General features: G+C 42.0%; 1 protein-coding gene across 1 annotated transcript in view; it reads right to left on the reverse strand.

Annotated features, from left to right (window-relative positions):
• The window catches only part of LOC311252830 (monocarboxylate transporter 2), a 29,480-nt gene extending 16,408 nt beyond the window's left edge, over window positions 1–13,072 (reverse strand). The window contains exons 1-2 of the mRNA XM_084346381.1: window positions 12,905–13,072; window positions 358–603 (exon numbers count right to left, since the gene is read on the reverse strand). Coding sequence (XP_084202507.1) covers window positions 358–574 — 217 coding nt within the window. The 5' untranslated portion in view covers window positions 575–603; window positions 12,905–13,072. The remainder of the gene's footprint in view (window positions 1–357; window positions 604–12,904) is intronic.
• Between the last annotated feature and the right edge of the window lie 2,677 nt (window positions 13,073–15,749).

The following is a 15,749-nucleotide window of genomic DNA, read 5'->3' on the forward strand; positions in this document are numbered from 1 at the left end:
ACTGGCATGCTAGGCTAGCTGGGTTTCAGTGAGAAGTTAGTGAACTCCGCTTGCTAGCTTCTACTTTCCGACTGAAACAGAAACTTAACAGCTCAACGTGTCCTCCCAAATGTTTTTCGTTATGAAAGGACAGACAATTTAAATCGCTTGTGGTTGATGGCCAACGCTGGGCAGGCATGATGTTCTCCAGTCGGTCTCCTCGCATCACCAGCTCTCAGATTTCAGTCAGCTGTTGCCATTTGGAAGACGTTTCCGAAATAGCTGCAGTTTGATTATATAAAGTTTGTTTCACAGAAAGTTCAGCTGTGAGTGTGACTTTGAATCGAGTTGAAGCTAAAAAAACGACCGCCGACTCACCTGCAGCGTACATGACCGCCAGCATGATGGAGGAGATCCATGCGATCTGGCTGTAGGAGGCATCGAAGATGATCTGGATGTCCTTGAAGAAGACGGTGATGGCCTTGGGGAAAGCGTACGAGAAGCCGATGGAGATGAAAGATGCGAGCACCACAGCCCACCCCCAACCGCCGTCTGGTGGGGGCACGGCGGGGGGACTTGTGGCTGGGGGCGCCATCACTGGCCCACCTCAACGCTGACTGTTCACTGCAACCACAGAGGAGAAGACAGAGGGGAAATTAAAATTCAGCAAGCAAAACTTAACACCAGCATTCTGTCGCGTATTTCACTTCATTTTGTCCTGCGATTGATTATCGATCAGTCCAATTCAGTCAGGCTTTTACCTCTTCTCTCTAAAGACCTCCAGGATAGAACATAAATTAAGCTGAACCTGAGCAGCTGTTTATAGGAAAAAGTCGCAGATCATAACTGACAATGTATACATGAATCAGACCACCAGCTGCAGCTCATATTGACAGTATACAGACGGCTGTGGGATTATAATGGAGGTCAAAAGCTTTGTCCTCTCTGTCATTTATGTGAACAACTGCCAGCAGTAGTGTGACACGTGACGGGAGAAGGACATACCAGAGGTCCGTATCCTGGAGAAGTCATGCCAACACACACACACACACTATCAATCATGCAGAGGGAATGCACTCACTCTACCTGAGCGACCAGATCGCCCCGCCCAGTGTTCACCTCGAGCCCGCCCCCCCCCTGCTCTCACACGGTAATGGAAACAGGCCGACGGCTGTCAGCTGAGAGGAGCGTAGTAGTAAAACCAGGTGCTTCTGTTTACAATGTAAACACACCCTAATTACAAACACAAGGGCTATGACTGTCCACAGTCGCACTTCACCCTGTTGAATTTCTTTTCATGAGCTGGAGAGACACACACAAACGCACTCACAGACACATAATAGTGCACAGAAACCTCGTGTAGCTTCACCTTTTCTAATCAGCCAGGACTAATTTGCAGCTATATAATTAGCTGCACACTGAGACGAGGGGCAGCCGGTTTGGTCTCACAGACATGAGCAGCCAGTGGAAGATTGAAACGTGTTCCCTCATGTTTGCGCAGCAGCAATTATTTGAGATTAAAAAAGGCTAGAGGCGGTTCAACAAATGAGGCTGTGAAATAACCGCCACAGGTGATTGCGACAACAAGCAGAACAGAGGCGAGTTAAAGGGGCACGCCACTGATTTGGCAGTGCCGGCAGGTTACTTCACATGGTTGTAGCACTCACTCTGTTAAACCATAAACACAGAAGAGTGGAATATCATCAGTGATGCAGCCTGATGTCAGCAAGGTCAAACTATGTGTGGGAAAGCCAGACAAAAGCTTCAGTATTTGGGGATGTGTGCATGAGACCCGATGATCAACTATCTTTCTCCAGAATTACTTTAAAGTGACATAGTGTTGCTCCCTAAAATTTCCATTTGGAACATTATGCATCAGAATTCTTTATTAATGATGCAGCTAAATGTGAAGAGCTTTTCTTCTCTTTGGGGCTCCCATCACAGCATCCAAAGTGCTACTGAACAACATCAGTCAAAGTGGATGCAATGTCTGTAAACAGATGAACTAAGGATGATGTAAAAAGCAAGTCTAGTCTCACACACTTGCGATTATTTTCCTGATTTGCTGTTTTGTCTATAAAATGTCACGGCTTGTTTCAGTCAACCACATTCCAACATCCGAAGATATAAAAGGAGAAGTTCACCCAAAAATGAAAATTCAGTCATTATCTACTCACCCCCATGCCAGTGGAAAGTCGGGGGAAGTGTTGCAGTCCATGAAACATTTCTGGAGCATTACAGCAAAACAGCTTTGCAGCACTCTTCTAATGTAATCCAAGTCCCCGAGAGCCCCAAATTGATTAGAAAAGACATTATTTACACACTTCGACATGCAGTCAAGCTTGTGTGCCCATTTCAGACAGGGTGCGTGCTAATGCTTTTAGCGACTGACTTCATCTTAAAAAAGGGTGTAAATAATGTATTTTCAAATCGAGTTGGGGCATCGGGGCTTCTGGAGACTTGGATGACAGCGGACGAGCTGTATGGAGCCATTTTGGGGGTCTCTTGGGTTATTTTTTTAAGTTAAAAAACAAGTCCCCATCTACTTCAGTTGTTTAGTAAAATGCTGCAACGCTGTTTTGCTGTGAAGCTCCAGAAATGTTTTGTGGGCTACGGAACTTCAACCGACAGTCCATTGGCATATGGGTGAGTAGAAAATGACTGAATTTTTTATATCTGGGTGAACTTATCCTTTAAGTTATCATCATACCTGACACAGAAGCTGAAACAAACACATGTTCTGCATTTCAATGACTAAAACTATTTAAATTTGTTGATTCATTTCATGTTGATCAACTTATTCATTAATCAGCTATTTGTTGCAGCTCCACTTTTTACCGCATTTCAGTATGGACCAGCTGTTACATACCAACACATGAAATGAGATTTCCAATTACTTAGCACGAGTGTAAATCATGAGCCCCGCTGCATTCGAAAAAAAGCACGAGACAAGTGCTTCAGTGGAAAAAGACACACACACACACACACACACACACACACACACACACACACACACACACACACAATACACACTGAATGGTCAACAGAGCAATAGGTTATTGTTGTTTGTAGTCATCAATCATTCAAAAAGAGCCTGAAGCAAAGATAGTTGCTGGTACAAGTCACCATACTGACTCCTCTGTCAGGGTAACAGAAGATTCCTTCCTCCTGGTTGGTCAAGCCAAACTATTTTCTCAGCACTATGACCTGCAGGCATACATACCTCAGCCTCCTGCCATTCATCTGTCCCACCCCTCCTCCAACCTCTGCCAAAACAATTTACTACTTAAAGAAACTGCAACTTTGGGTTACACCTTTAAGGTATTCCTCTAAAGCCAACACCCTTATTGTCAGTAAATGGCTGTTCCATCAGTGTGTGAATGGCTTCGTTTTGGAAGTGCTGTATCTCAGGTTGAATTTTCTGAAAGCATAACTGAGGTCCTTTGAAGCTTTGGTGCTTCTGTTGCTGACAAGTAACAACCAGCACCGGGTAATGTGGGTGCAAGTATACATTTTGCAGCAGCAAGCCTCATTCAAGAACATCAAATCCTTACAAGGGACACTTCAGTCTTCAGAGTGTCTGTAGATGACACGTGACAATCACCTGCCAACATCAATAAATAATGTCACTCTCCTTCCTTGTTGCCACTCTCGCCAGATCGGGTTGCGCTGTTGTAGAAACACATACTGAGTTCTACGCTACGAGTCAGCAGGAAGCCATTAGTGAGATGACTCACCGCTGTGCCATTAAAAGCATTTGCCATGTTTTTAAAAACGTATATATATCTAGAGAGTTTTATCACGTTGAAGAGATACAGACATGAAGGAGAAGCTGTCTGCCTGTGTGGAGGCCAACAGCTCACTTTTTGGGTCTGAACGAATAATTCAGTGTTATTTTCTCACCCACCTTCTTCATTGATGATTCTGAAGACTTCTTTATTATTGATTATGACATTTTTACAAACATTATGTATGTACTACAGAGATTTTGCTGAGGCTGGTTTTGAATACTAACAAAACACCTCTAACTTAGCTGCTGAAACCGGCCTGCTGAATGAAAATATATAATCCTCTATGTATATCCCTTGTATTGCCCCTTTAATCAAAGTTAGAGATTATGCCTTTTTTTCCAGAGTTCCATACAGTGGTCTAATCCATGCTAATCAGATTACAGGCTGCCCGCAGCAGCACTCAATGTAGATACTGGTTTTGATTGATTGAACGTGCGGACGATGCGCGAGCGAGCCTCAGAACTCGTAAGCAGCTTAAGATGATGGGTTCGAATATGAAGCTCCAAACTGATTGACCGTAAAAGGAGCATCTGAGGAGAGGAAAAAGGCAAACTTTCAGACAAGCTCGACGAATTTGGTGAATGATCGACCGTATAAGTACATAAGAAGTCCAACAAAGCAAAGTCACTTTTGAGTCACTGCAATGTCAACACTCCGTCTTTGCTTTGGAAGCCCAGATCCTCATCACGCACCGTCTCCGTCGCGTCCTTCACCTGACAACACTGACTAAAACACCACCGGACAAAGGAGTGACGGGCAAGCAGCCTGTTCTCAACTGCATACTAAAACACAAGTGAGGACCAAGTCAACTGAACTCTGGTGACACCAAAGTGTCTGCGGTCTGATTTGATGGGAGCCACACCCACAGGAAATAGTTCATTATCACTTCAAAGACAATTTTGGACTATGTTCCAAATCTGTGTGGTAATAGTACAATTTCATTGCTCCCCCAAGGAATACGTCTTCTTCTTCTTCTCCACATAAACATTGAAGGTCAGCAGCTACAAGCAAGCATGCCTTTATTCCACCTCTCAACAACCCTCAGCCCTGGTGGATATTTGGCGTGTCACTTAGGGGCCAGATCATCGTATTCATCATAGAATGCCACGATTTGTTTTTCTCATCTTACACAGCGTCTACACACAGCCCACAGAGCCACACGTTATCATCGATGTCTACACATGATGCGTTCAGTAACAGTAAAGAGGTACACACCATTACTTCAGTAACACGCATGTCATAAAAATAGCCTAATAAGATAAATATAACAATGCAAAGTTGGTTGGACTTAGAAGTAGGCAAAAATACATGTACAAATTTCGGCTATGAAGAAGCTGATGAAGACAAAATATAGCATGAGACGATCATATGATGGAGAAAAAATACACTTTGGAAGATGGCTGTGACTGAAATAATCATAACTGAGATGACCTCATCACAGAACAGACCATCTCTGAACATCACATTAAGAATAAGGTCATCATTTAGACCCCTGAGAAACAAGGTTTAATGTTTCAATTAATCCTTGATCTTCTCCTGCACACCTGTCGATCCACAGGTGTGCAAAAGTTTAACTATGTGATGCCAATTTTATGAAATCCGGTTTAACAAAAGACCCCGTTACACCCGTCTCTGGACGTAACCTGGTGTTTTTCCTGCACGCCTGGAGACAGCCAATCACCAGCACTATTAGATCTTGGCACGACCAGCATGCTGCATACTCATTGGCTCACTGACGCTGATGAGATTATCTCTTAAAAAGGTTTGGAAATTTGTTGTTTAGTGTTGAGGCAAATCGGTCGGCACCATAAAAGTATCGAGGCTCGATATTGTATCGAGTTTCTGGCCATGCTAGCTGCTCTGTGAGGCTGTAGGCATAGCTGCGCTTTGAGCTGAATACTCAGGTAAGCATGCAAACATGCTCACAATGACAATGCTGGCATGCAAATGTTGAGCAGGTATAATGTAAACCACTCACAGCATCTTATTTTAGTGTGTTAGCATGCTAACATTTGCCAATTAGCATTCGACACTAAGTAAAGCTAAATGTATATACAAGTGTTGGACTGGCAAACAGGTATTTTGATCCCTAGAAGCACATTTGCTAGCATGGCTAGAAAGAAAATGCATTGATTAATCTGATTAACTGATTGCTTAAGTGCCAAAAGCCTAAAATTCATTCACAAGAAACAAAAGAACACAAAGACATTTCCTAAATATCCACAATGAACAGCAGAAGACCTCCCATTTTAGGAGCATGTGGTAAAAAGATCCACGTGAACCATGGAGACACACACACACACACAAAACAACCATTGTCCTTGTGTTTTGCTGGGCGCGTAGTCTGTTTTGGTCCAGCGTCCCCTGCATGTACTTGAGTTGACTGGTCACCTTCACCTTGGCGAACCTACTCACACAACAGCATGGAGAAGGCGGGAGTCCAGGAACCAAAATAGTGTTTCCATAATCGAATCATCCAACTGCCAAAGGCTCATCAGACTGGGTTACATAGTTCTGCACTGCAAGACTGGACTGTGTTTGTCTGTGTGTGTGTGTGTGTGTGAGAGAGAGTGTGTGTGTCCCCTCCAAGGACTTTACTTAGCACTCTGGCAGAAAGCCTAAGAGGCTGCCTTCTTTGTATCATGGACAGACACAGGCTCTCAGGTTTAATTCACAACATGGGCCAAGCTGAGTGTTGTATTTCAGGAGAGTTTCAGTACAGGAGGCGTGGATGGGCGTCGCTATTAATACAAGAGGCTGTAGGCAACCACAACTCACTTACGTAGAGCTGATAAGCGGCTGGTAGGTTTCTTAAACTTGCTGCAGCCTGTCAAGAAAACAAGCTCCAGACCTAATGAGTTTAATGTAATCATATTGACGCCCAGCTGAAGTCTATGTGTGGGAAACAGTGTGGTTAACATGTTGGCGAACTGTTGCCCACTGACGCATTAAGCAGACAGGAAGTAACACTAGCGTTCTTTTCCTGTGGGTTCTGTTCTCCAACCACCAACTCAACTTTTCAGTTGCTAAATGCTACACTATGCTCACAAGCTAGTGGCTAACATGTTCCATTTGCTTGCTCAGATAGTGCAGAGTTGGTTTGAACAAGGTTTGTTTGTTTTTTGCTGAAAATAGCTACGTGCATATAAAGTATGCTATTGAGAGCCATGAGACTGAACCAAAACAGTGAAGCTGTAGGCCGCAAAAACAAAACAATAAGCTGAAAGATGCTAAAACACTCCATAGAGCTGACAGGAAGTGCAGATTCCTACAGGCGACTCTGTTCACATTAAACATAGTCATTTGATCCACTGTCAATATAAAACTTGTGCAGCTTTAAGCCTTAATATCTCTTTAACTGAAGCAATAATTCTCAAATTCCACTTGATTTTGTACAATAAATGTGTATCTTTATATGATGTATAATCCTGGTGTGGGAAGATAATTGAAATTGGGAGAGAAATTGGGACCTTTCAGAATTCAATACACTTTTTAGAGCCAGCCCTGAGTGGCTATTAAAGTAGGAAGAAAAGACCGCAAAGGTGCCATTCAGAGGAAGAAAAATACTTCATTCTACTTTCACTGATAGGCCGGCGTCAGGCGGGGATCGTTTAATAATCGTCTCTTAATGTGGGCTTTTGTGAAGCCCTGTAGAACTGCAGTGAAGGACAACAGAAGGTGAGCTGATTGACAGGTGCTGGCGTGTGAACACGACGACATCATTCCCGCAGTATTTACTCTGCATATGATATATGACATCCATCTCTGAAAATACAGGATCTGCTTCTGAAGCATAATATTTGTTGAGTATTCAATCACTCCAGTTCAGATAAACAGGTGCTGTCAGAATATAAGAAACTTGACCTCTAACGGTCAGCGGCTCCCAGCGTGACCCTCACCAAACCTGCCCCCACCCCAGCCGAGCCTCATGGGACTTACAGTTATGGCAACGCGAGATTAGCTCCGAGGTAACCTTCGAGCAACACTACCCACTTTGTTTTAGTCTTAGTTTATCATTAACCCAATCAGCAGCTCTCTAAATGTTGACTGAATCACACATTTCGTTCCTTTTATCAAAGCGACATCTAATCTCGCCACACGATCCAGTAAACACACTTGCCCTTGGTGTCGCGCCCCAGCAAACAGGAGAAATACCAGAGAAACGAAGCTGCTTTCTGATCAAAAAGGCCACCAGGCAGGGGTCTTCCCATAAAATACACTCCGACTATAATACCCTTTCTACTCAATTGTCAGCCTATGCACTTTCAGGCCCCTGAGCTAGTTCCTGGAGAAGAAACCTTGATTAGAAAACGTTCAAGTTGTCCTATAAATTTCCATCAACACACCTCTGACCGCTAAAGCAGGATGGAAAACCTCTACGGTGCAGAGTAATTCTCCCCACCTGCAAAGCTGAAGACTCAGTGTGATGATTGATTCTGTTTTGGGTTTGATTCACTGACAGAAAACAAAAACACATTATACTCCTAAGCACTTGTGAAAAGAACCACTGCAGCGTAAAAAGGAGCAGTCGGTCATCACCTTGACCAAAATCTACACCGCTGTGGACACAACAGCACGCTGGGAAGACTTTCCATTTCACTTTGCCATGTGGGCCGCCAACACCCACAGTCAGCATCCAATCCGAAGCCTTCCCTCCCCCCCATCGCTCCACTCCTCTGAACGAGTGAAGAAGGTCAGAGCAGAGGCACTGATCCCTGTCACATCTTTGTTTCAACATGTTGAGCCTTCAGATTTCATGACTTGTGTAGATATTTGCATGTAAGGGAAGTTAAATATCGCATGCCTTGCATTTCATAGATGTTGGAGATTAAGCTGAACTGGCGAATGCCACAAAAAGGAACCTCGGACCCAGCTGCAGCCAGGTTATGAAGTCAGTATATGCAGTGTGATATGAGTGACACTGATGCTGTCATTTCTAATATTAAAGTTTAGAAGTGCTGTATTTTTAGTTTCTGCCGTGGCAGACGCATCAATCACGAATCTAATGAAGAGGCTTCTTAGATTTACCCACAGTTTGATTGACAGGTGATCTCTGGGAGGTAAAGTGCTTAATTAAAACCCTGTCAATTTCCAATTAGCAACTTCTCGCTGCTTTTAAAGTGGGATTTAATTAGCAGATATTCCTGAAAAACCTGGACTTTTAATTATACATGTAGAATATTTATTTATTTTTTTACCTCCTTTGTGTGATAAATACACAAAAATATTAAGTGGGACATTTTACAGCTAAAAAAATAAACTTTTTATTGATGACACCATTTCTAAGTTACTTCAAAACTAGTTTGGCATTTCTGTACTGAAGTTTCTGATCAGCCGACATATACTGATATATTGCCAATTAGCTAATGTCCACCAATATATGTTAGCTCTACTTTAAATGTGATCTCAAATCCCCCAAAATGTTTAAATTAAACGTCCTATTTGTAAGAAAAATTGAATTCTGAGTCTCTTTACCAACTCAACAAATACTGATGCTTTGGGTCTGTAGAATCGGTCACCGTACCAAATCATCTTTGAGTTAATGATTGAGAAGAAATTCATGCTCAGAATTTTAATATTTACAATATTTATGAGGTAATTAAACACACTGGGAACTTTTTTTTTTCCATAAGTGAATAAACAAGCTGCTCTCAGAGGAAAATAAGGTCCCAGAACACTGTTTGAAGCTAGAAAGGTGGCAGGGTCCGCCACATGCATACAAAGTAAAACAGTATACATTGTGTTGTCCTTAAGGTCAGTTTGTTTATTGTGTTTATTCAGTCATGAAAACAAAGAGAGTTTGTTTATTTTGTTTGTTTAGGCAAATGAAGATCTTTCTCTTCCGGTTAAAATATCTTCTCCAAAAGTACATAGTGAAGGTTTGATTACAGCAAAGGTTCTGTGTTGCTGTCTTCTGACTGTATTTCCTGACTGCCTATTAAAATAAAGGCAAATATATATATAGAAAGAAAATACAGGAGAAATTAACTTTCTTATTAACTTAAATTCTCATTGTCTTGGTTAAAACCCTTTATATGTTGACAGGTTTAAAGATGCTCTAATGTTTAGCCCTCCCCATCTTCAGTCTATCAGCTTCTATCAGTCTCCATACTTACTTATGTTATCAATCATCCTCATTATGTTTAACATGGGGTCAGATTCGGCGGCAAATCTGTTGAATACATCTTTACACAACAGGAGGAGGGTGCTGTTCTCCCACAACAAACAGAGCGACAATTATACAGTTTGGTAGTGAACTTTAGTAAAGTCCGCCAAACATCTTAATCATGGATTCCTTTATTATGATCATTAAAATAAAAAAGCTTGAAGAATGGATGTCTAGTTTTGTTGAGTGGCTCTGAAGGTAGAGTACAATGCCTTGCTCTGTATCAAGCAGGACTGTTTGCACACAGCAGGTTTGTGTCCACAACAGACTTCTCCCAGGGAACACGGAGAGAGGTCCTGATCTTGGAACCTGATCCAGACCTAAAAAAAACCTCCTCAGAAATGTGCTCATGTCCGCATGGTACACAGGAGCACAGCCCTGTCAGGGTCAGACAAACACAACCTCAATAAAAATTCAATTGTGACAAAAATGTCGACCTTTGACACCTGATGATGAAACAGTGATGACATCACAGTCAGCCAAAAAAGAAAAAGAAGTTCCTTCCCACATGATCTGAGAGGCCACTGCTTTTGAGTAAAACAAAAGGTGTGGACAATGACAACGACAGAATGTTTAGGTTACTTACACACTGAAACTACATGCAGGGCAACATTAAACACAAGGAGACTGAAACAACATGACACAAGAGGCAGCGTTACACCTGTCAGATGAGGGGCAGGAACTAGAGAAAAAAAAATGGAGGTCACTAGGAGCAAACTTACTAACTTTTTCCAGAAAGCAACACAAAAAGGAGAATCAGTAACATCCTCGACCATCAAACACAGCAGCTCCCTCAAACACGACCAGATCCACTTCAGACAAAAGAGCGTATCTTCCACAACAGCAAACAAACTATGCTCCGGGACTCCTTCTATCATCCTTTGACAACAAGCAGACTCCACCACACACTGTCACCGATGAGTAATGCACAGGAAGCTGTCACTTTCACTTTGACAGAGTGCTGATGCAAACTGTGTGTTGCTCCCAACAAATGCAATATCTTTTTTTAAAGGAACGGTTGGACATTTTGGAAAATATGTCCATTCGCTTTCTTACTAAGAGTTAGACGAGAAGATTGATATATCTCACACGAGTGCACGGTAACGTAGCTAAAGGAAGTGACTGCATCCTTGCAGAAAACAGACCCCCATAAAACCACAATGTGTCGTTCATACAGTTCAGTCTGTGTAAAGCTAAAAACAAAGGACATATAATCTGTTAATTAGTGAGTTTAGGTGTTGCGAGGCGGGTTTTGTTACCTGTGGACCGAGCCGAGCTAGCTGCGTCCCCCCAGTTTCCTGTCTTTATGCTAAGCTAAGCTAACCGGCTGCTGGCTGCGATTCATATTTAGGTCACACACACGAGAGTGATGTCAATCTTGTCATCTAGCTCTTAGCAAGAAAGCGAGTATGAGTGAGTATGTATTTTCTAAAACATCAAACTATTCCTTTAAAAGGGCACTGTGTGGGTTTTGGAGAGGAAATTCAAACAAAATATTTTTTTCCATAAGTGAATGAACAAGCTGTTCTCAGAGGAGAATAAGGTCCCAGAACACTGTTTGAAGCTGGAAAGGTGGCAGGGTCCGCCACATATAAACACATTAAAACAGCATGGGATCGTGTTGTCCTTTAAGGTCAGTTTGTTTATTCAGTCATGAAAACAAAGAGTTTGTTTATTTAGTTTGTTCTTAAAGAAGTCAATGGAGATCTTTATCTTCTGATTAAAATTCATTCCCAAAACTACATACTGCACCTTTAGCCGAACCTCAGTTTCTATTTCAGGGCTAATTTGTGTTAGACGTGTGATAAGAATAGCACAAAAAGTTTCTCCGTGCCAACCAACCAGCGTCTTGATACGCTGATAAAAAAGTTGTTCCTTCAGATGTGACTGAATCTTATCGCAGCCTTTATTGGTTGTAAAGTCTCTTTACTGCCACTGAGAATAAGATGCCTGTAAAGCGGGATTATGTAACATGAGATAAAATAAAAGACTTCCTGTTACATTAAAAGTCCAATTCAGAAGATATTAAACAAACCCTGACTCATCAATGCACTCAGTGGTTCTGCTGACACAGCCTTACTTGGTCCAGTATGACCATTAGCTTATGGAGGCTGCTACTGTTAGCCAGCTTTGAGACTTACATCACTGAGTCAGTTCTCTGATTACATGACTCTTCATTACACTATGATTTAGCGCTGTGGCCTTACTGCCATCTTGCGTGACCTTTAAGATGAGCGTGATGCTCCTGGACTGCAACTAGTTGCAAGAGGAGGGAAAGAAAACGGGTGATTCCATGTTTTGGTGTTAAAAATAAAAAAGTACAGCACACTTTCCAGAGGAAACCAGCACAATGTGACATGTGGAGTTATTTTTACTGCTCATCAGCTGACCAGGAGTGAACAGTCCTCTTCTGGAGCCAAACCTACTTTGGGAGAGACTCATCATCATAACCTGGAGTCATCCCGAGCAAAAACCTGTAAAAGTTGGACCCCCATCTGGAAAACTAGAGCTCACAAGGTGAGAAGATCCAGCAGAGAGACTCTCCCACACTGCAGCCTGATCATATGATGCTGCTGATGTAAGGATAGGGACCGGATGAAGCCAGTCTAAGTGCCCAGGGCCTACATGGACTCAGCCAGAAATGTCACCACTGAGATTTTCTATCCAGATCGTTTTCCTCCAGGACAGCGCGGACATGGAGTCCCACTTCTCTCCTAAAAAAAAGGGCTCCTGAACGCATCACATAATGTATTCAATCATCCAGCGGACACACTCACACACAAACACAAACACACACCCACACCCCGAGCCTCTCTCCTCACATGTTTCTCATTCATTGCAGCACATGCTCATCTCTGCGCACCGCGGAGTCCCCGACAACACCGAGAGCGCTTAATCCTCCCGATGATCAGCGGCGGCTCGTCTTTCAGCGCCGTCAGCCATAAACACACATGAAATGCTGTCTTACCTTTGAGGGAACGGTGGAGTGTGTGTGTTTATGTGTGTGTGTCCCGTGCAGGCTGCCGGCTCGGTGACCTTGGAGCAGAGAGATGCGTGTGTCTGTGCGGTGGACGAGCTGTGTTTGAATTTCCTGAGTGCGCCGCTGCCTGACGTAGAGCCGCCGCGCGCTGCAGAGGGCGGCGCTGCCTCCCTGCTATTTTAGACCCGAGGACTGAAGCAGCCACTCAGCAGGGTGACGTCCTCCTCCTCCTCCTCCTCCATTCTCCTCCTCATCCACCCTCCTCTTCCTCCTCCTCCCTGAGTACTGTAGTATTTCTCTGTCTCTTCCCTGTGTACTGTAGTATTTCTCTGTCTCCTCCCTGAGTACTGTAGTATTTCTGTCTCCTCCCTGAGTACTGTATTTCTGTCTCCTCCCTGTGTACTGTAGTATTTCCCTGTCTCCTCCCTGTGTACTGTGGTATTTCTGTCTCCTCCCTGTGTACTGTAGTATTTCCCTGTCTCCTCCCTGTGTACTGTAGTATTTCTGTCTCCTCCCTTTGTAATGTAGTATTTCCCTGTCTCCTCCCTGTGTACTGTAGTATTTCTGTCTCCTCCCTGTGTCCTGTAGTATTTCTGTCTCCTCCCTGTGTACTGTAGTATTTCTCTGTCTCCTCCCTGTGTACTGTAGTATTTCTGTCTCCTCCCTGTGTACTGTAGTATTTCTCTGTCTCCTCCCTGTGTACTGTAGTATTTATGTCTCCTCCCTGTGTACTGTAGTATTTCCCCGTCTCCTCCCTGTGTACTGTAGTATTTCCCTGTCTCCTCCCTGTGTACTGTAGTATTTCCCTGTCTCCTCCCTGTGTACTGTAGTATTTCTGTCTCCTCCCTGTGTACTGTAGTATTTCTGTCTCCTCCCTGTGTACTGTCGTATGTCTCTGTGCTCTCATGTGTCCCATGCAGGCGGTGAAGACGCTGGCAGTTATCTGATAAGTGCTGATAAAGCAGCATGTGAGCTGCAGCAGATTGTTCTCCTCAGTTCAGAGTTTGGTCTGTAAAATGTCAGAAATGAGAAAAATGGGGATCAAAGTGCCCCACAGCTGAAATATAATCCTATTTAATTAACTGTCACTCAGACTCAGAACTGTAATGTTTGACATTTTACTGTAAAAAACAAATCTCTTATTAAAATAGTACTTTTTATTCTTATAATACTATTTTTATTCTAACAGGCTACTACCACTAACATTAGTCGGCTATTAGAAGTCAGATGAATTTTAAGAATTGAAAGGACTTGAAAATGCCACTTAACACGTCACCACTGACAGCAGATGAATTGTCAATTTAAAGCAACAGTATGTTGTTTTGTTTGATTTGGCGCCCCCTACAGTTTCTGAGTGCAACAGAAAAGAAATAAATATTGTAAATACAAAACCCAGGTGTGTGACGTATTGTAGGTGCCGACTACAAACAAAACTCATTACATAATAACAGTAAGGTCCCCAGAACACTGTTTCAAGCTAGAAAGGTGGCAGGGTCCGCCACATATAAACAAAGTAAAACAGTATGGTCAAGGTGAGTTTGTTTATTCAGTCATGAAAACAAAGAGAGTTTGTTTATTTAGTTTGTTTGTTGATGGGTTTATGATCAGACAAACATGTCCTCACTGTTCCCAGTGTAAATGGTAAGCAGTTAAAATGTCAGTATTAGTGGTCATGAATATATATTTTGTATAATCTTATTCTTATAAATAGTCCTCTGACTACTACTACTGCTAATAATAATAATAATAATAATAATAATAATAGTAATGAACTCCTGACCAATGTCAGGACAGCAGAGTCGCCATCTTCCGCAAAAGACTCACTTGTTCAGACTTCACCTCGACCCCACATAGCATGACTTCCTCCCATTGTGATTGTGATTTTGGGCTATATAAGTAAAATTGGTTTAATTTGATAAGATGATTTAAAATGTCTTTGAAATATAATATTTGGCAGTCAGGTTCCTATAGAAATGATCTTACAGCTGATTTATTTTCTATAATCTACATATTAGAAGGTCACTATAGTCTCATTACAGAGCGTGACAGGCATTCATTTCTTCATGAAGTTATTCATTAGTAATAAATTGTGGTATAGTTACTGATCCAATCATTCCACAGACTGTAATACACATTAAACATCTTTTATTACCTATCAGTCTATGTGTAAGACTTTGTAATAACTATGATCAGTCAGGCAGTTTACATGGGCGGATCACTTTACACTTTTTGTTTGCAAAGGGTGGAGTGTTTGTATGTTGTGCAATCAAAATAGTGAGCACATGCATTAATCACACCAGCACTGCTCGTTAATCAAATTGCAGATTAAAAGAAAAAAAAAGAAGAAAGATACAAAAAACACAGTATATAAAATTGTTCATTAGGCTCAGTTTTGCAGCATTTTTTTATCTTAAAAACAATAATGAAAATATATATTTACAAAAATGTCACTTTGGGAAGCTGTACATACACCCACAGCAAAAAAAAGCTCAACATAAACAAGTTAGTATAACTTTTATAGTGTTTTTTCAAAAAATAAACTAAATCTCTCAATAGCAGAAATAAAAGCTTCCAGAGTCGTAAATATGATTTCTTTGTGTCATTATTATTATTATTATTATTATTATTATTATTATTATTATTATTATGACATAACGCTGAGGAAAGTTGAAGTATCAGTTGAGCTGAGTTTAGTCAGTGGAAGGGGCTCAGGCCAGGCTGCCCACCAACAGTGTCTGGATTTGGAAACAACAATCATCTATATTTCACCTTTAAAGCAATTAAAATGTGAGATTCAGAGGCAATGAAAGCAATTGTGTCAATCAAAACATTT

This window comes from Pagrus pagrus (genome assembly GCF_965226575.1).
Source record: "Pagrus pagrus genome assembly, chromosome: 23".
NCBI lineage: Eukaryota > Metazoa > Chordata > Actinopteri > Spariformes > Sparidae > Pagrus > Pagrus pagrus.